General features: G+C 40.9%; 1 protein-coding gene across 2 annotated transcripts in view; it reads left to right on the forward strand.

The window, feature by feature from the left end:
• The window catches only part of AIG1 (androgen induced 1), a 128,045-nt gene that overhangs the window by 90,806 nt on the left and 16,296 nt on the right, over nt 1-20,943 (forward strand). For both annotated transcript variants that reach the window (XM_071549215.1, XM_071549214.1), the window contains one exon: nt 18,322-18,437. In XM_071549215.1, coding sequence (XP_071405316.1) covers nt 18,322-18,437 — 116 coding nt within the window. The remainder of the gene's footprint in view (nt 1-18,321; nt 18,438-20,943) is intronic.

The following is a 20,943-nucleotide window of genomic DNA, read 5'->3' on the forward strand; positions in this document are numbered from 1 at the left end:
AGTTATCTGACTTGGGCAAATGCAATATGATATTATGGCAATGTGGCTTTGAGGGAAATAAACGAGCCCTCCTGGCTGGCCATTCTTTAGGCAGGTAAAATATAGCAGCATTGCCTCTGTGTTAACTCATCCTTTCAGCAAGCAAATGTCAGAATTCAAACATGGCAAAGATAGGAGTAAAAGGAGGGTAAATCTTAAAAGACTTCATCTTTGAGGGGAAATCTTGAGAATAATTGACCTACAAGGAGACATAGATACTTACTGGGTGGTTGCATGTTGGCTTTAAGAAAAATTTACAATAGATTTCTTTCTGAAAATATTTCAGGGAGGTGATGTGCCTCAAGAAACAAAAATACTTCATCAGGATCTGAAGAAGATCTGTGTAGCTCTCATACTTACATGCTTATGGTGAAAACAGTAATGTATGTTATTTTGCAGGTGCACGACACTTTAAAATTGCTGATACCTTATGTTGAAAATGGTAGGAAGTTTATATATGCAAGGCATACTAGGTATCTATGTATGTAGGTTATTAAAGTGCATTAATAAAGTACGTAATTAAAGTGCATTATTTAACTTATGATGAATTTTTAAATTTTGTGCTGATTAGCACTTTATAGCTGGAACATAATAAAAGCTGAATAGAATAATCACAAGCTATTTCCAGCAAAAAAGAAATCTTTAGTTAGAACATTCTTTTTCATAATTGTTTAAATCTGTTTTTTCATCTAAACTTAAACTTTGGTGGTTTGGAATTTTACCATTATGGGTTTTCTTCTCCCATTTTATCCTTCTCCCCATGATTTTGCCTTTTTTATGTCAGCAATTGAACAATAAAAGTGATATCCAGAGACTTTCCTCATCTTTGTGGGCCAGCCTCTTCTCCCAGGCAACAAGTGACAGGACAAGAGGATGTAGCCTCAAGATGTGCCAGGGAAAGTTCAGGCTGGACATAGAAGGAATTTCTTCACAGAAAGGGTTGTTAAATGTTGGAATGGACTGCTCAGGGAGGTGGTGGAGTCATCGTCCCTGAAGGTATTCAAGAAACAACTGGACACGACACTTAGTGCCATGGTGTAGTTGACATGATGGTGTTCAGTCAAAGGCTGGACTGGATGAGTCTCAGAGGTTTTTTCCAACCTAGATGTTCTGTGATTCTGTGAAAAGAGTTTAAGAAAGAATGAGGAGCTGAAGCAGAACTGAGAAAATGCTGGAAAGCTGCATATCTTCTCTTTGAAATACAGAGCTTGTATGTTACATATTCAGTCTATGGTAGCCTCCAGGCTAAGATACATACACAAAGTTCATTAACAGTGCTGAGCTTCCACCTTATAGGTCAGATTCCTAAAACTTAGGTCTGTACCAAAGCAATCAGTAAAGCAAATATTTTTCAGTTCCTTATAAGAAAGGACTGTTTCCTTATGCTAAAGGAGTAGGTTCCTAAGGAAATGCTTAGAGCACTTAATAAAGAAGTCCTCTTCCACCTGTCTACTTCTGTAATATCTGTTTACAGACTGTGCTTTGACTCATGTTCTCCATCTGCTCTGTTATGTCTATCTGTATGCTTTTGCCTTGTGCATGCCTGCTTGAGGTGCAAGGTAATTTGCCCATCTCTCACTGAGAAGTAAGCAGAGAGCATAAATAATTTTGTCATATTAATAGCAAGAATTTGCACTTGTGATGTGCAGTGCATGGTCTCTAGTGACTTCTGCACTTTGCCTACCCTTTTTATGTTCCCTGAGGTCTGGATGCTCAGCTAGTTTGGGTTTTGCAATTGGTTCCTTCTTTTTTTTCCTGTCCTTACAATACTGGTGAAATACTGCCTTTCACAGTGTTAAAAATACCAGTGATGTGGTTGGTTTCTTTTCTCCCACTGCAAATTTTAAACTAGAACATCCTTAAAGAAGAATCCTTTTTCTCCAACCTCCATAAGCTATCCTCCTTCATAGGTGCACTGTCTCTAAAATGCCTATTGCTGTGCCTATGAATGAAGCAGTAGCTTATCTTGTGTGTAACACTAGAATAGACCATAAAGAAGAAAGGTAGGACAGGGAATTTTTTTCCCTAATAAAAGCCAGACAGGTCTTCCACTGATGAAGACCTTGCTAACACCCATCTTCACACTCTAAAGCAAAAGTAGAGAGAGAATGAAGGAGCAGAGCAACATCCAGGCAATGTGAGGCTGGAAGCAGAAAGGGCAAAAGGGATTTTATAGAGAAAAGAGGTGAAAGGTAGGAGGAGAAAGAACACTTCAACTGGTGGTGGCTCATCCCTAATGAAGTGAGGTCTGGAGGTTTCCCTGCTGTCAAGGCACCAAAATGGTAGTGGAAGTGATTTAGAAGTCCTTAGAGGGCAGAAAGCATGGTATCATATACTGAAGACTGTTGTCATATTAAAATTAATCTAATTTTTGTTTTCCCACTTTCAGTTTGAAGGACTATTAAATACATCTGGAATTGATAAATAAATGAATAGGCTGCCATTTACAAATCCTCACCCAAAATGAAAGAATGTGGCTTCCTATTAAATGGGTGATTATTACTGTCCCAACATAGGCAGCAGCATTAGCAATGAGTCCAACAAAATTAAGGAGCTTTCTGAATGGTTTGACAAATAGAGTGCTAATGGCTTTGATGAAAAAATACTTTTAGCAAGATCTTCCAAGTATTTTCTCCAACTTCAGCTATATTTCAATCACACTAGATGCATTTGTTCTTCTCAGAGGAATTCTGTTAGGTATTGGGATATTTTTTCAACATCTCTGTTCATTACGTTACCACCAGAGCTAGTCGTGTATTAATTTCAAACAAAGATATGGTTCACAGAGACAGCCTATTTCTTCATGGACACTGGGACTGGAAAAGTCATGTCAAAGGGTTCACAGCAGGGCACCAACGTTGCTGCCTCTTCACTTTTCTAATCTGGGCCTTGGGTTGGGGGCCTCAGCAGCAGCAGTTAGTGTCAGGGTTCAGAGAGTTAGAAAGCCTGCAGCTCCAGGGGCACAGGGATTGAAAAAGCCATGCCAAGGGGATCACTACAGAGCACAAACATAGCTGCCTTCACAGCTTTCTGTTCTGGCCCACCCATGGTGATGTGGACCTCAGCCTCAGCCCCGAGGTTGCATTATTGTTAGGATTAGGGTTAGAAGTCAGAGAGCCTGTACAGCTCACGGGCCCCTGGGGCTGGTAGAGTCAGTCCAAAGGGATCATGGCAGGGCACCAACTTTGCTGCCTTCACACCTTTCTAGTCTGGGACCCCATGGTGATGGGATGAGGGGGAAGCCACATGAAGAGTAGCTGAGGTCACTTGGTCTGTTCAGCCTGGAGGAGACTGAGGCCAGACCTCATTGCAGTTACAACTTCCTCATGAGTGGAAGAGGAGGGGTAGACACTGAGCTCTTCTCTGTGGACCAGTGATAGGACCTGAGCGAATAGCCTGAAATTGTGTCAGGGGAGATTTAGCTAAGGTGCTAGAAAAAGGTTCTTCACCCAGAGGGTAATTGGGGTTGGGCACTTGAACAGGCTCCCCAGAAAAGTGGTCAGCACCAAGCCTGACAGAGTTCAAGAAGCATTTGAACAATGCTCTCAGGGGACGTGGTATTATCCTTGAGGTTGTCCTGTGCAGGACCAGGAGCTGGACTTCAGTGGTCCTTGTTGGTCCCTTCCAAGTCTGGATATTCTATGATTCTGTACTTTTTAATGAAAAATGGTGTTTCTGATTGACTCAAGTAAATACTTCAATATTTTTTTAAGAGGAAAAACTAGAATAGTTTTTTCTTTAAAGATATAAAAAGGAAAAGGCTACATCCGCATTGTTTTCATTTCTCAAAAATAAATATGTTTTTATGAACTCTCCCACCACAAAAGCAGCTGAAACCAGCTAATTTAATACCATATCTTCAACTCTCAGCTCTCAGAAAAAGATTTACTCAGCAGAAGGGCTGTTGACTTCTCCCAGATGCAGAGAAGGCATTTCCACTTTTTGGCCAAAACAGTCATCTGTCAAGTACATTGGGGTAAGCACAGTAGAGATCTCCTTCAGTCCTGCCTGGGTGAAGGAAGCAGTTGAAGTGATAGGGTCTCTGGTCACCAGCACCTGGTTGGGCAGCAGGGCTCAGCTGAGAGCCCTCATGCCCCAGTGCCAGCTCATGCTGTCCAGCAGAGGGAGGTCCTTCTGTCTGGGGAAGGGACTTGTGTCTCGGCTACCAGTAGAGGAGAAAGATCAGTAGAGAAGCAGGTCTTAGTGCTGCCACTTACATACTGTATGTAAATAGTTTACAGTTTTTATAACTTGGTTCTCTTTTTAAAATGCACTCAATGCTTTCCTGCTTTACAGGTTGCTAGAGGGTGGTTGGTGTTTGCCAAGTTCCCAGCTGTTGTGTGGGAAAGACAGAGGGAATATTTGTTTAGAAAGTGGTAGTGGCACAGAGGTTTGTAGTATGTCCATAACCACCATGTGCTCATCCACTAATGTTGGTAGACTCATTTCAGCCCCTGGATCCCATCTGAAGGCAGACTGGAAGAACATATCAAAGTGCAGTTTCTATTAGCTTCTTTAGACTTGTGGTTGTTCCTGTAGGTGTTGTTGACTTTTCCTGGGAAGGGGAGATTGGAAACAGAACAGAAACTCCTTCACAAATATTATTGTGATGTTTCTGGCTCCGTAGCCTACTGCTGCATCCTTTCTGCTTCCTGAGATGTGTCTAACTGAAGGCATGCCATGAATCCTTGAATCTCAACTATATGAGTCACCTGGATGCATGCTGCTAAGCCTGGAGTCAAATTCATGGAACCTGTCTGAAGTTGCCCTGAAGCTGAAGTCCGTTGGTTTCAAGCCCCCAGTTGTTCTCTGCTTTCACCAGAAGGGAGGGATCAGAACAAGAATAAATTTCACAGGCAACAGCCCAAGTATTCCTCTGGCCTTTTTGTGTTCCCTCTAGCATGTTTACATTGACATTTAGAGAGGCAGATGGGCTCACATTTAATAAAAAGTTTTGAAATAATGTGCTTTGATTGAGTGCCTAAACTATTGGATTTTATCCACATGATTTTCTTTTCCTGATGCCATGAATGTAAGAGGTCAGTACATTGAAGCTCTTAAGTAGCTGCCCACCAGTATTGTTCCAACTTTGACCTCCTGAAAAGGGAATGTTGTGGTGGGCTGAGCCCAGTCAAAGGCATCACCAACCTGTGTTTCATCACTGTTTGTCCTTCGCCTTGGTTCAGACAAGATTTTTTTTCTTTGTGTGCATTTCTTCACTGATAAATTGTTTTTATTTTTCTTCCCCACTGTCTCAGAGAAATTTTGTAAGAGTTAATTGAAATCTTTATAAAGCATACTGACAGAAGTTACTTTAATTATTAATAAGACTAATGATATACTACTATCACAAAGAATTATACTGTGGTAATCCTGGCTGATCCCATATTGACTCTGGGTTATCAAGGGTCTCTTATTGCGCTTCTTGTTACAGTTTGCTAAGGAGTCTGGGCTTTTGGTTTTATTTTGCTCTTTTATTTTTCAGTAAAATGGCAAAATGGTAATCAGTCCTCCTGAGATGAGAAAGCACTGCAGAATGTATTGGAGATTGCTGTTTAAAGTTTAGGTTTTATCTAAGGACCACAAGATAATATTAAGTCTTTTTATAGTAGTTCCTCTGCTCTTGGACATTTCATCAGAGTAACAAGCTTTTCCTAATATTTTAATTTTGTTCAGTAGTGAAGAGCATTAAGTTGCTTAAAGGGCTAAAGAAGCCCTCTCATAAGGTAGGCCAATGGGTCAAGTGGTTAAAATACTAAACACTGTTCTAATGGCAGGTACCTTCTGCAGAAGTGCTGATGAAAGTTCAGTAACCTATTAAGAATGCACTGCAGCAGTGTTGAGTGTGGTCTGACATGGGTGTACATTATGTACCCTCTCTACACAGTGCTGCTGCCAGTCAAATGGGCGGCTTCCATCATGTAGGTGTTCTTGCTGAAAATAACACTGGCACAAGACCCCACCTAGAAACTTGCAGAAGTGAATTACACATGTGGGTGCCTCTGAGCTGCAGTGCTTAACTGCTTGCTAGCAGTGGCTCCAAGGTCTTGAAGCAAATGCAGTCCTATTGGTGGAGGGGAAAAATGCGATGGGGAAGCCCATAATGAATAAACCAACAGTATTAGGTAAGTCTCTTCTCCTTTTGGGATGCCTTTGCAATGCTGTAAAGTCTGTCCTTCTTCTCAGTCCTGGGAGAGTAGCTTCCATCCTTGAAGTCTCCACTATGGGCTCCTCATACTGTGTTGGGTTGGCACAGACCCAAATCTGAGCCAGTGAGTCCTTCAGCCAGTACAGCTGAGGTGGCTGCAGCTCCAGTTGTGGAGACAGGCCCTAACCAGCCTTTTTCAGCTAACCTGCTGGTTTGAAGACATCTCCCTTCTCTCACCAGCTTTCTGTGCCCACCTAGACCACCATGCTGGCTCCCACACCTGTGCTGTGGCCCAATGCATTTGAGGTGGTTCTTTGGTCTTTCTCTTGACAGTGGGGTTGCCCTTGGTGCTCTCTCCCAGTGGAAAATACCACTACTATGCAGTTTGAGTGCTCATAGGTAAATGTGCATTTTCCCATTCCAAACAGAAGCTACTCTCCAGCAAAAAGTCAATCACGTAGTCTCAGGCAGCTTGGAATCACTGGTAGCCCTTTTCAGTGGCACACTTGTAGTGATCTCCCTTGTTTGTAAGGGTTTACTCTGCAATTCTTGCACTTGTAGTCATTTTGAAATTTTAGTTGCAACAGAACATTGTCATTGTTAACATTATGAAATACATCTAGTGACTGGCCAGTCCATTCCCACCTCAGAGGCATTTCCATAATCTGCTTTAAACACACATTCACTCACAATGTGACCATTAACAAGGAGGCAGACATGTAGAACTGGGGCTTTTCTGTCACCTCTTTGTTCCTCATCTTAAAACTGGTGAGTTACAGGTCTGTTTAGAAAATACTCTTAGAGTCTAAACAAGAGACACTTCAGAAGAGCACAGGGTGGAAATTCTGCAGGTCAGGTTGGTTCAGCTTTCCTTTTCTGCTCTTACCACAGAGAACCAAGGGTGTGGTATCAAAGACTATGTACAAAATGCAGCAACTTTTTACAGACCCAGCATTGGCCAGGGAGTAGAGATGGACAAGAAACACTGAGGACTGACAAGATATAAGGGCCAGTGACCGTAACAGCCTGGCAATTAGGGGCACAGGGTCATAGAATCAGAGTTGCTAGGGTGGGAAGGCACCCATCAAGATTATCTTGTCCAACCCCCCACCCCTCAAGCAGAGTCAGATGTAGCCAGTGGCCTAGGATAGTGTCCAGTCAGGTTTTTAGTACCACCAAGGATGGAGACAGCCCCTTTTTGATTACCTTCACAGTTAAAAAAAGGTGTTTCTTACATTGAGAGAAAAAGTGTTACGAACCACTTGCATATGTGAGTGACTTCAGTCCTAATACTGGCATTGATCCCACAGGACAGAGGAGCTCAGACCAGCTGAAGCATACATGGCAAAACTTTACAGATGACTGGTTGTGCATTTTATGAGCAGGTGCTGCAAAGGAAGGTCTGTCTGGAATCCCTGTGGCAGCAGGGGAATACAGAAAAAATTTCTAATACTGAAAAAAATGCATTATGGTACTATAATTATCACCAAAGTAATTAATTACTCAGATCACATTTAGCAGGGTCTTGGGAAGGAAACCAGTGGGTTCTTCACTTTAACTACTTTGAACCTCATCTAGGAGAGTGGAGCAGAAGTCCTCGAGGACTTCATTCCATGACAGGAGCTGTGATACCAGGCAGATTAAGAAGCCCTCCTTCCTCCAGAGTTCTCCAGAGTACAAGAGATAAGACAACTCATCCCACTGCAACTCTGCTGTGCATGTACTGCTCTCCCAGGAACAAATGACCTTACACATGATAGCAACTGTTTTTCTGCTCCTCTGCTTGCTAGGGAAAGTGCTACCATGTGGTAAGAAGAATCACATCTTGTCTCCAGTTCTTCCTTTCTCACACTTGAAATAGAAAAACCATGCAGATGATCACAGCTTGGTGTGATCAGCCTGGCTGTGGCCAGAGCTGTAAGAGAAGGAAGCAGAGACAAGCATACAAACATTAAACTGAACAGAAAAAATCAGGTCAGGGTCTGCAAGAGAACCCAAAGAAGCACATAGTTTTAATACTATGGGTGTCACAGCTCCACTGCAACCTCATCATCTTGGAGCCCTTTGGTATTACATACGTTCAGTATCACTGTCCTCTTGTGATACTCATATATTGCCCATCGCTGTAATCCACAAACATGTATTTGACAGCAGGAAAGAATAGGCTGTTTCCCACTGAAAGGTTTTGTTTTGTTTTGCTTTTTATTATGCTCTGCATAAGCTGTGTTAAAGCAAGATTACTTATGTTTGCAGAGTTTAGAGTCTAAAAAAGTAACGAAATATGAAAGATAAATCTTTACAGCAGTGTTAACATCAGTTTTATTTGCATCTTCTGTTTTCTAGTATTCAATAAATATGTACAGAAATACGTTTGCAGATTAGGATATCAATGTCCACATTTCCAAGAAAAAAGAGATAAATAGAAATATGCTCTATGTAAGGATTGTTGTTGAATTTTACTCTAAAAGAACACATCACTTCTTATTTACTGATATTTGACACTATAACAGTATAACCTTTAGTTAAATGATGTATGTTGTCTTCAGCTCTCCTCACTTGGCAGGGAATGGTTCACAGAAGACATGAATGCCTTAGTTCAGCCATGAGTGAAAGGCAGGACACCCGTCAGTCTCTTAATATGTTCCGTTCTTGTTCCTTTGCCCTTCTCCTCAAATGTGTACATTTTCATGCTTGTCTAAATCCCACTTTAGCCATACAGTGATTTTATAAAGAAGTGGCATTATTAGGATTCATACATATTTAAGATTGAGTACAAACACTTTCTTGCATACTATACTGGTTAACACTGAGATCTTTCTTAGTCCAAGCATGTATACACGTGATTTAATGTGATTCCATTTGTAAAAAGCATGCCATCCTCTTGAGACCCTTGTATTTATCTGCTTTCAATTACATTTGAAGTATTCAGAAAGTCTCCTATACTAATCCCATCCAAGTTGGAAGCCACATAGCTCATGCATGAGACTGTCAAACATGAGTAGTTGCAGATGTCAGTGCACCAGTGGCAGGAATCCAGGAAGATAGATCAAGGCTTAGTCACTGAAAAATACACGCCAGCACATCTCAGATACATAGCATTGTAGCACCTCATGAGGAAAACGTGTCATGACAGGAAATCAATAACCTCTTGGAGGTGATCTGTTTTTGAAATATTCTTGATTAATTATGCCAGGGTATGTTTGGCAACTTTGCCTGATCCAGCATTAACCTAATGCTTTTTGCATGAAACACAGTTGTTACTAGTCTCATAAGTCAAATCTGATGGTTCAAGTTGGGTTTTAAAGGGTCAGGCTATAGATTTCGTAATGACTTTGTGCCCGACATTGCTGTCTTTTACAGTGGTGTGTAGACTTTTACTATCAATCAAAATAACAATTGTTTTAAGATGAGCAGTAGCATATAGAACTAATTGCATTTGAAGCAAAATGATTCTCCTAAAGTATGGCATACAATGGGTAAAGCAAGTAGGGAATGTCAGTGTGTTTTCGTGACAGAAGACCTTCATTCAGGATGTTCCCCAGGCTTATTTGTTTACCTGCCTTATTTGCAGAGGAGAAGAAACTCTAGGAGACTCATAAGCAGGGCTTCATCTCTGTCTTCTCCTGACTTCCTGCACAAACTCAGGGCAATGCATGTCCAGCAGAACTGGACAGACAGAAAGATCACTGGGTGCAGTGATGAGATTATGCTGATGTTAGTCTGGTACTGCTTTCTGTAATATGAGTACAAAAAAGCTTAGGAGGTTACGTCCTCTGGAGTTATTTGTTAAAGGAGTTGGCATGTACAATATAAAGAAATAACTAAATAAAGATAATGACAATGCCTGTGTGATAAATTGTTTGAACCACATTGCAGATAGTTGCAGACACCATGTGATAGACCAAAGTTTGACCTTTGGCTACCTCACCTGCACAACACCCAATAAATCCAGCTCCTCAGTAACCACTTCCAAGATTCTGAATTTTCAAATAGCATCAAAGAGCCACCACTTGAAAAATAAAATGCCAAATAATAGTTTCTTTATTTTCCCAAATGTGAAATTTCTTTCCCCAAATTCTACTGGCCCAATGCCCAGGACATGCACTATTTAGTCCTAAACCGGAGGCAGATTCAGAGTCCAATTTTTTCACTTTAGAAAGAGGATACTTTGGTATCATGAAGCCAGAAATGTCCTTCTGTGAAAGGATTAGCCCTGGGAGATTGCCAGATATTAGAATTTAATATAGTGTATTTTATGTACACATAAACTTTTCAAGTCAGTTAAAGAGATTTAGAAAACATATTGATACAAATTATTTTCTCCTTTTGAGGCTTTAGACCCATGGTGTTGAAGGAGTTGGCTTTTCAAGGAGAGGAATACTATTTTCCATATGAGTAATCTCATTGTAAACCATTGCTAAAATACATCTCCAAGCTCTCTTTAGGGATTTTTGTGCTAGAAATACATGAGACTCAATGACTTTACAAGCACTTTTTCAGCATGACCTGCATAAACAGTCAAAGATTCATTCATGCGGATTAAATCTTGGTAATACTTGTAAAAGTGTGCATGTGTGTGTGCACATAAACATTGATTTTGAGGATCATTTAAAGACACAAGAATGTATTTATTTGCCTAGATAAGCCTTTTTGCAGATACTACTTTGAGAAATTCTAGGGCAGGTGGTTTAACTGACAAATAAACTGAACAAAATATGTATAAAAATTACTTTGCATAATGCTGTGATTAATGAGTGCTTCTCATAGTGCTTGAATAGGATGTGTGTGTGTGTATGTTCCACAATGTTAGCAGCATGTTTTTTCTAAGGATTTTGTGGCAGAAATAAGTACTTAAGGTTGAAAGCAGAGGAGGATTTGCAGGGTTTTCTCAGCTTTGTCTGAGTGCAGAAAACCTGGGCTTTGATGATAGTCTGTATTTAAAACTCTCCTAAGGGTCAAGCAATGCCTGCTGGCAGGGGCTGACTGGGGAGTTTGGGCAAAGAACAGAACGAACAGAAAGCCTAGCTAAGGGATCCCAGCAAAAGGAGAGAGGTGACTTAATGTGATATTGCACTTGGCATATCTTTAATGATATCTGCACACATGAAAATCATTAGAAGTAGTTACAGTGAATTAATGATAAAAAGTTAAAGAAAATCATGTAGCAATGCTGTTCCATTTGGCAACGTGGCAGTGGTTGTGCACAGTTTTGCTATACTGTATGCACTGTGTCTGGTCCTTCCTATCATCTTGTTTCAAGTCTGAGTGACCAAGATTTTGTGTGTCAGGTTAAGGTATTAAGGATAGGAGCTGCAAGGAAGCAGCTTAGAGCTGCAGGAGCTGAGATGAAAGAGAGACAGACAGCTCAGAAGGAGGCAATTGAAGAAACCTCCAAAAGCAGAGGGGAACCAGGACAGTGGGTCAATCAAGGTAAAAACTGATAGATGCTGAAAGGGCCAAGATGTCTCAGAGCTATAAACTTGAAGGAATAGATTGGCTTTCATACCAAACTTTTGTTATTTCTCTATACATGCTTGCTCATCTTAGGCTGACACCCAGGAACGGAACTGAGGAATATGATGTGGTTCTCCATTCCTCCATAGTTACCCTACATGACCTTGAGTGAGGCATGCCATCTCCATCTTGCCCTTCTTCAAGATGAGGATACGATATCCTACTCCTACAGATCAGGGCTGCTGTGAGGGTATGTTTAGTAATGTTTTTGAGGTTCTGAAGTGCTTTAGTGATTGTCACAGTGGAAATTCTATAGATAAACACCTATATATAACCTCCCTAACATTAGTACGGTCATAGGGGTGAGATCAGATTGACACTGCTATTTCAATACACAGTATATACTGCATGTGTCAGAAAGAAAATGAGAACAAAGCTGTCAACATCAGGTATGCATGGAGAAAGTGGTACAAATCCTCTTAAGTCAGGAATGCCATGCCCACTGTGTTTATCTACAGAAAAGAGGAAAAGAAGGGGAGGCATTAAAGAGGAGGTGTTAATTTTCTTTTCAAAGAACTCTACACTCTTATATTGATTGAAAATGGTTATCTTTGGCTCTTGTGTGTTTTGTGGCAGTACAGGGTATTAGTCTTTGTTGATATCATGCAATACTTCTTCCTCCCTCCAACCTACCGTAACAATTAGCAAGCCGTCTGTGGCTGCCTTGGAGTGCATCTAGTGCATCAGTGTGTCTCATTTAATAGTCATAATTCCTCATTTGCAAGAGGAAAAGTGCTACCAGCACTTTCAGTCTCACAAGGGCTCAGGCTCACTCAAGGATTCCAATTTATTATGCACCCAGCTATGATATCCTGCTGCTCTTTATGGATTAGTCTGTCTTAGTAGAAGGTATCATCCTTCAGATGACATATAAATACTCTCTTGCCAGCTGTTCCTTTCTGTGGAGTTTCTCAAGGAGTAAATAATAATTGTTGCCCCCATTTTACTAGTTTCTGATCTGGTTCTCCATGTTACAGTGCTAGGAGCATTCGGGAAATGAAGCATTATTACTGCAATTACTCTACAATGGCAGTGACTGCAAATGTAGGGATTTTTAGGCCTATTAGTATTGGTTTCTAAAGTGAACACACCAGTAGTGGGTTTAAATTTAGAGGAATGGGCATAGGTTAGTTTGCTGGTTGTTTCTGTAAAACCTTTAAACTCAAGGTGCAGCACAAGGCCCTGAGAGGGAAGAAGGAGATGCAGACAGACTGCTCCACTCCTTCTAACATGGAGCAGCTGTTCAACAACTCATAATCTTGTTCTGAGTTCAGAAGAAAAAGGGTAAGGGTAACATCCTACTGATGAAAATTAGAATTTATAGAGGAATTTAAAAAGACAGAAAGCAGAGGCAGCCAGCAGACACAGCAGTTGGCACAGCAGGGTGCAAAAAAGAGGACCTCCATCAAATCCATACCAGCGTAAGTCTCAGGCACAGTGGCAGTGTGCCACAGGGGAGTTTCCCCAGTAGATGTTGAAGCAGCTTCCCTTGCCAGGACAGAGGCTTTGGCATGGATACAGCTTTGGGTGGCAGATGTAGCCCTTCAGGTTCTGGGCTGTACAAGTTCTGTGGTTGGAGACCTGTCTGCAACCTCCTTGTTGCAGGGTGCGCCAACACTCCTAGAAGGCTCTCAGTCCATCAGTTAAAATGTTGGTGGACATCAAACCTGCAAGGCCTCCTTCCTTGTCACTAGGCTTTCTCTGACTCTTAAGAACATGGACTGAATGTCATGCTGAAGGCCTTAGGGGGGTACAGTATTTCCATGGAACTAAAATGTCCTATACCCTGTGGTTTTTTCTTCTGGTGAAATTGATTAAAAAGTCATAGTGCCATTGGTTGAAGTGAATTATAATCACAATTTCTGTTATTCCCCAAACAGTTTAACCATCCCTACAGAACTTCTGTGTGCTGACTGGGCATCTGAGTTGCCTTTATAGACTGAGCTCCTTGTCATAAATGTAGTTCTGGACCGTCAGTGCAGATCAGGAAAGTGACTTGGGAAGACAGAACTACCCTGTTTGTGCTAAGGACAGAAGATGCCAATATATAAATATGTGGATTTAGCGTATTTTGAAAAGCTTTAACATTCCATTTAAAGCACATTTAAGGGAGGGAGAAAAGTCCAAGCAAGGTACTGTTGAAACCAGTGTTAAAAAAAGAAGCACTTACTGTTTGAAAAGATAAAATATATAATCAGGCTTTCAAGAATGAGTACTTAATTGCCTAAAGACTATTACAGAACTCATTGTTAATGTACCTAATTTGCATAAAATCTTTTTTTCCAACTAACTGTTGCAGAACACACCTAAAATAGGGAAGCACAGTTTTCCATCAAAGCTCAACTTCCCAAGCCAGCACTGCAAATGTGTTGCATATTTGTAATGTGAGTTTCTGGTCTCAAGTGTCATTAGGTACATACATACTGTGTGCAAGATGCAACATATATTAGTAATATCTTTCAAAGAGTTATTCATGATCAGAGTTTTTCTCAGGAAGCAGTGACAGTGGCTCTAGGAATTAATCCACCATTTTTTTCACAGTGTGTGCTAGTATATCTTCATTCAGAGGCTACTTCTTTGGAATCAGTCTCCAGAGTGTCTTGTGGGTCAGATTGTCCATATGATAACCTTCCTGCACATTTCACCCAGGCTCTGCACATTCTGCTGGTTTCTCTCTGTTTTTATGCATCATTACCAGCAGTCAAAGATTTGGCAAGATAGATCTTCACCATTTGTAGGTGATGGATCCTTGGGAAGCAGGGCCATGTGGTGGACACAGAATGGAGAGGAAATTGCAGCTTTCTGCTCTGCCGAGACCAGCACTTCCTGGCAGAAAGATCTGTCAAAGCTGCCTTCCTGACTGCAGGGGCAGGCAGTGACAGGGGCTGAGCAGAGCAATGCTGTGGTTGGGTAAATGGGAGCTTTTGGCCACACTGCAACGCACAAGGTGGTCTTGGCAGATGAATCCTTCAGAGAGGGGATAAAAATGGGTTTGAGGGTCACTGTCTTGGCAGTCCAGAGGAAAAAAGGATTCATGGCTGGCAGGGCACCTTGGCAGGTAAGCCAGCCACAGGGTTCATTAGCTCTTTTGCTGCTGCCTGAGCAGGGCTGGGGACTATCCCGAGCCTGCAGTCACTGCAGGAAACATGTGCAGCGAGTGTCGCCTTCCCAGATGATGGAGATGGTGCTACCTGATGTGGCCACAGCATTGCTCAGCACACAGATTTCACAGAATACTCTGGCACTGGAAGAGACCCACAAGCATCAAGTCCAGCTTTTAAGTGATTAGACCATAGAGGGATCACACCCAGAAGCTTGGTGTTATTAGCACCAGGCTCTAACCAACTGAGCTAGTGTCAGCACAGTCATACAGGCAAAACTGTATGACAGGAGTAGCAGGTCTCGGTGGGAGCAGAGTAGGGAGAGGCTGAGGGAGCTGGAGTTGTTTGTTTAGCCTGGAGAAGAGGAGTCTCAGAGGTGACGTCATCACTGTCTAGAACTACCTGAAGGGAAGTTCTAGCCAGGTGGGGGTTGGTCTCTTCTCCCAGGCAGTCAGCAATAGGACAAGGGGGCACGGGCTCAAGCTCTGCCAGGGGAAATTTAAGTTGGATATCAGAAAAACATCTTTCCAGAGAGAGTAATCAGGCATTGGAATGGTCTGCCCAGAGAGATGGTGGATTCACCATTCCGTGGAGGTTTTTAAACTGAGATTGGATGTGGCACTGAGTGCCATGATCTGGTAAATGGATTGGAGTTGGACCAAGGGTTGGACTTGATGATCTCGGAGGTCTTTTCCAACCCAATCAATTCTGTGATTCTATGATATATCCAGGTGAAAATGCAACTTCACTTGTAAATACGTAGTCCATAATAAAGGTGCCTTATCAATAGAGCATTGATTAGTAATGCTAATAGTATTAGAGGATTTGAAATTTTAGGCCCCATGCAGCTTTCTCAACCTGGATGGATTCCACTGCAAGCACATTTCATCCCTGCTCCTCTTCACTGTACATCAGTCTAGAGTTTTCATTGGAACTGTTGGACAGAAGGTATCCCTGCCTATAAAATTAAATATATTTTAATCAAGATTTTTTGAGGGAATGAAATGCAAAGAAGGGCAATTTTGTCTTGTTTGTAGTTTGGTAAAGGATCTGAAATTGCTTTGTAGAGTGATACTAGAACATTTTAAACTGAAGTTCATACTCTATATTTCTAAAACTGTGGTGTTTGCATGTAGCATTGACATTCACTGTAACAGACTGAGATTAAAGATATATGTTCTGATTTTCTCCTGACAGTTTTAATTGCACTGTACTTTTAACAGCATTTTGTACACAAACTTTTTACTGATACAGTTAATTATCTTCTTTTCCTCTGCCCCTTACCTTAAGAAAGGAGCAGAAGTGAAAATTTAGGAATATAATAACCTATTTTATTATAAAACCACAGGAACTGGGAAGAGGAAAGAAAGAAGAGTGTTTTAGATTAAGGGATGATTGCTGAAATTATTTTAACTACTTTTTAATTGGCAAGCTGTTGAGTTGTTATCATCAGTGAAGAACTCATCAACAAGCAGTATCTAAAGTGGTAAACATTTCCATTGAGAAACTCAGCTCACAAGCTCTATAACCATCATCCATATAGTGAAGGGTTGTAACTGACTGGATCACAAGAGTACATCACAGAAGGATTATCAAGGGTGAGGTTTGGAGCCAATAGTCTTTGTTGTCCTCTGGCTTTTTCCCCTGAAGAATTTACAGACACCGGGCAGGAGAAGTGCACAGCCTCCAACTTCCCTGCTTTAGGATTGCAAAGTGAGGTACTGGCCTCTGCCTGGAGACCTTTTCCATTGAAACACAAGATGTACAGGAGAATCTCCAGGGCTTGCTTTGCTGTTAGTCCCTGTTAATGGACTCTGAAGGTCCTCCCCAGCTTGCAGACCTCTAATCTAATAGTGGACACCTTTATAGCAGGCCACATGTAAAATATCTTTGCATTCCCATGATGCTGATTTATACTGTTTAAAGGGATGGGGGTGGAACAAGTTGTTAAAAGATGAAATTGAAAGCCCCCCTAACTGGTGTATTATCTACCTGATAGTCTCCAAATGATAGTCATTAATTATTAATGCCTTGAAAATCAGAGCAGTTATCCAATTCAAATTATTTTATATGTCTCAGCGAGAGCATTTCCATTATCATATCATTTTCCATTCAAACAATTCTTCTCTGCAGTTATTAAATGCTGAGAACCCATTCTGTTTCTTCATATTTGAACCTGTTATCCACATAAGGATATTTCTACTCCGTGGTTGTCCTATCTCCACATTGGTGAAAGTCAGTGTGGGTTGACATTTCAGTTATTACAGACTTCCAAATCTGTCCCTCCAGCTTCCCCCAGAACTATATGTGTGCATCTGACGGCAGAATGTGACCAAGGTACACGATAACTTTCCAGATGGTGATCAAATAGTACTTGGGGAAGGCTTGAACCTTCCCCTGGTTTAGGACTTAGGCTGCCCTTGCAATCCTTGCACCTGCAGACCTTTCTGTGGACGGGGCAGGAGAGTTCACAGTTACAGTCATACCAAGCCCCAGAGCCAAGCTCTCAACTAAAGTAATTCTCTTTAGGCACCAGCAATAACTTGGCCTCATGGTGGCAAGGCAGGGTGTGTTTCTGGAGCTGCCAACAATGCTAGTCCTAAGTGAGCTGTATATCCAGGAATGATGGGGTTTATTTCCTGGCACATTTTCTTCACTTATGTATATTTTCATGTCTGCCAACACTCTGAAATGTAGACATCGAGTGTTGGGGGCAGGCTGGATGCAGTTTTTCATGCTGGTGACATTAATTGGATGAACAGGCCTTCTCAGAAGGTGCAGTGTAGGAAATGTGTGTGGGAAAATGGCAAAATAAGGAGTTTTAAAGCTAAATAAAGACAAGTGGCTGAAAATGGGTTTTATGGGTTTGGCTTTCGTGTGTTTCATTTGGGAATCTACAACCATTTTGCACAACAACAACCAAATTAAGATTCACAACACCTTTCTGAAGATAATTGCTTCTGGCTTGCAGATGGAAGAACAGAGGTATTGAGGCTATCATTTGAAAATATGTCCCCTATTTTCGAGTCTCCAGATTGAGATACATTTAAACCTAATTCTCAGAAGCATTAAACACCTCCATTTATATTCATTCATTTGGCATTGTTTGTGCTTAGTTTCTGAATATTAAATGTGTTGTCTTCTAATTTGAATGGTCAAAATAACCAAAGTGACGTGGCAAGGATCACAGAGCAACTGCAAGGCCAGGCTGGGATTGGGATCCATGTCCCCTTGTGCCCCGTCCCCTTTTTACGCAATGAGTATCTACCTTGGATTCCTGGACGAAAGGAAAAGCATATTCAGTTTTCCTCTGCTCTCTCAAACAATTGGACATTATAGAAATGATATTGTTTGGGTTATTGATCACCTTTTTAGAGTCATTTTACCTTGACTTTCTAACCATAAAAAATTGTCTTCAGACTTCCGTGGTTAAGTTTCTTATTGTAGAATTGAAATGGAAATACAGTGAGAACCATTTGTATCACCTGTTTTTCCCCCATTGTTTTGGTTTTTTTCCAGCATACAACAGTTTTGCCCTTTGTATTAATCGAGATGAGAACAACACATCATCAGTATCCCAGCAGGAGCTGTGGACTGGCTGCAGTGTGCACCTTCGCTGTTGGCTATATTTTATGGTAAGGGCTGTACATGCTGTGTTTTCACATTGTATTGGGGGTTTTGTACTGCTAAATTTGGGCACATATTTCATTATGGATATAATCACTAACAGATTCACGCTGCATGCCTCGTTTGGTCCAAGACCTGCGCTTTGTCTGGTTTCCCCAGATGCTTATATTTTTAGAAACTATATGCCAAACCTCACACAACAGGAATTTGTTGAACAATCCCATGTAAGCAGTGGTCTTTCCAAGGGTACATTTTTCAACCTTTTTTCAGGCTAAATGTTTTTCTTGGACCTTAGTTTTATTGCCTAGGGTTTTTGTTCTATCACATAAAATTGAGAATAGGCAAATTACTTCCTCCATCAGTATTTAAGCAGCAACAGAAAAGACAGAAGTCTTACTTCTTTACTAGATCATAAATTCTTTCTGTAAAATTAATTACAGAAAAAGTCAGTAATCCAAACACTCTAAAATTTGTTTTAAGAAAAGCAAATGTTTGTGAAAAATTAAACTGAACCAGAAATAATCTTTCTTACACAACATTAAATTAAGTCTTTGGGCAGTTTCTAATCAAGCACCTGTCTTGCATGACACAGTTAATATACTGTGGTTATTCTAGTGTTTTATTTTTCACTAAATCTATGTTTTATTTACATTGCTCTTTTGATATGATCCATCCTTTATCCTTTCTGCAAATACTCATGACCCTCTGTTTACTTCTCACGTTCTTACTTCTCACCTCACAACAGCCCTCTCTCAGCTGAGAAAGTATTTTCCAAAATTTCCACCAGTCAAGTGAGATAAAACAAGTAAGAGGAACATGGGCTCAAGGCAGTACTATCATGTTGCTTCAACTATACAATTTGTCCCTTTGGTCCAGTGAGGAAGATACCATTGTTCATACACATCCATGCACACTGAGTGGTCATAAAATGCCAGTAATCCAGCGGATGTGGGATGTTGTGTCCCAGGACAGCAGTCGCATTGTGCCATTTGCTTTTACAAACATATATACTCTTCTTAAAAAAGAATAGTATTTGTAATTGAAAGATAAGGGCAGCCTCATGCATAAAGGCACGTGATTATTCCTTCAGGAAAAATTTACTATGTTTTTAACCCATATATAGTAATGCTTAACTGTGATATTTCTCAACCTTCCTCTGATGGTGCCTGGAGACAGGCTGGCAGAGTTCCTGTACCTGTGATCTGACCTCCTATGGCAATTCCTGTTTTCTCAAAATAATCTAAATAGACACATACAATGGTATTTAATACAAAAATAAAGTGGAAACAATCCAGTTCTATATGTGAAGTAAAACCAGAGGTATCTTAAAATCTTTTAAAAATCTGTTACAGTATCAGTATGATATTCATATAGCTTGATCCTGCCTACTACAGTGCATCTGCATCCTGCAGCTACAGGCACAAGCTAAAAGGAAATTGTAGGACAAGGAAAGCAGAAGATCCTGCATTAAGAAACTTAACTACTAAGCAGGTCACTCACAGCCTATGGTCATTTCCTTTTGATTTTGCTGTTTATTGGGTTTGCATACACATATAATATTTCCAAAATGGATGGGGCTACTCTCAAGTGCTTCACCTTCTTCCAAGTTGTGATTTATCAATAAATGGCCTGAGACAATTGCTTATTTAACCTAAAGGTCATCCTGCTAAATTCTTCACTTGCAACCCATACCTCCTTCTACTGTTATGAAAGGAGATCTTTGTGGGAGCATGGAGACAGACACAAGCTACACTGTACAGTCATTTGCAAGTCTTTGGCCTGCAGGTGCTATTGAAGACTCTTTTTTCTATCTGCAAGCCAAATCTTGGCTAGATGATGTGAATATCATGTATCACATTCAAAGGTTGAAAAAAATCTACCAGAAAGTAAAAAAAGTGAGCAAGTTTTCATCCCTGTCACTCAGAGTGTGACTACCTTTCACAACTGCAGTCCACCTTCTTCTTGCTGCCAAGTGACCACATTAAAGTAGAGACCTCCGTCACTCAGAGAGCTTGGAATTGCTTAATTCAGATTTGCTTCTCTTGTGGGCAGAACCCTCAAGGTTAGCACAGTGCATTAAAATGAGACTACACCTACAAATAAGTTAGTTACATCCAGCCTGGTGGAGCTTCCTTCCTTTGACCTATGGTTCTCCATGGGTTCCTTGCTGGGGCTTAGTTCTTGGTTTATGGTTTTTTTGACTAGAAGTTAGGGATTTGCCACTTGAGAATCTGTCCTTTTCCCTATGCCATTTTTCCCTCAGAAGTGTTTTCACTGCGACTCTCAGTATAAAGTGAAGACCGTTGATAATCAGATGTTCTCTATGTTTTGCTCTTGAATTACGAACTTTCTTCTCACCTCAGCTGAAATCTTCTTACCATGCTATAAGTTTTATATATCATATTGCACTTTGTACTGTAAAGGAACATACAGGAAGATATTGTTTAGGTTTGATTCTGTGAATTCATTTTTTTTTTCAACTCCACGTAGAGGGCAGCTTGTTTTATTTTGTAT

This window comes from Pithys albifrons, chromosome 2 (genome assembly GCF_047495875.1).
Source record: "Pithys albifrons albifrons isolate INPA30051 chromosome 2, PitAlb_v1, whole genome shotgun sequence".
In the NCBI taxonomy this organism is placed as follows: domain Eukaryota; kingdom Metazoa; phylum Chordata; class Aves; order Passeriformes; family Thamnophilidae; genus Pithys; species Pithys albifrons.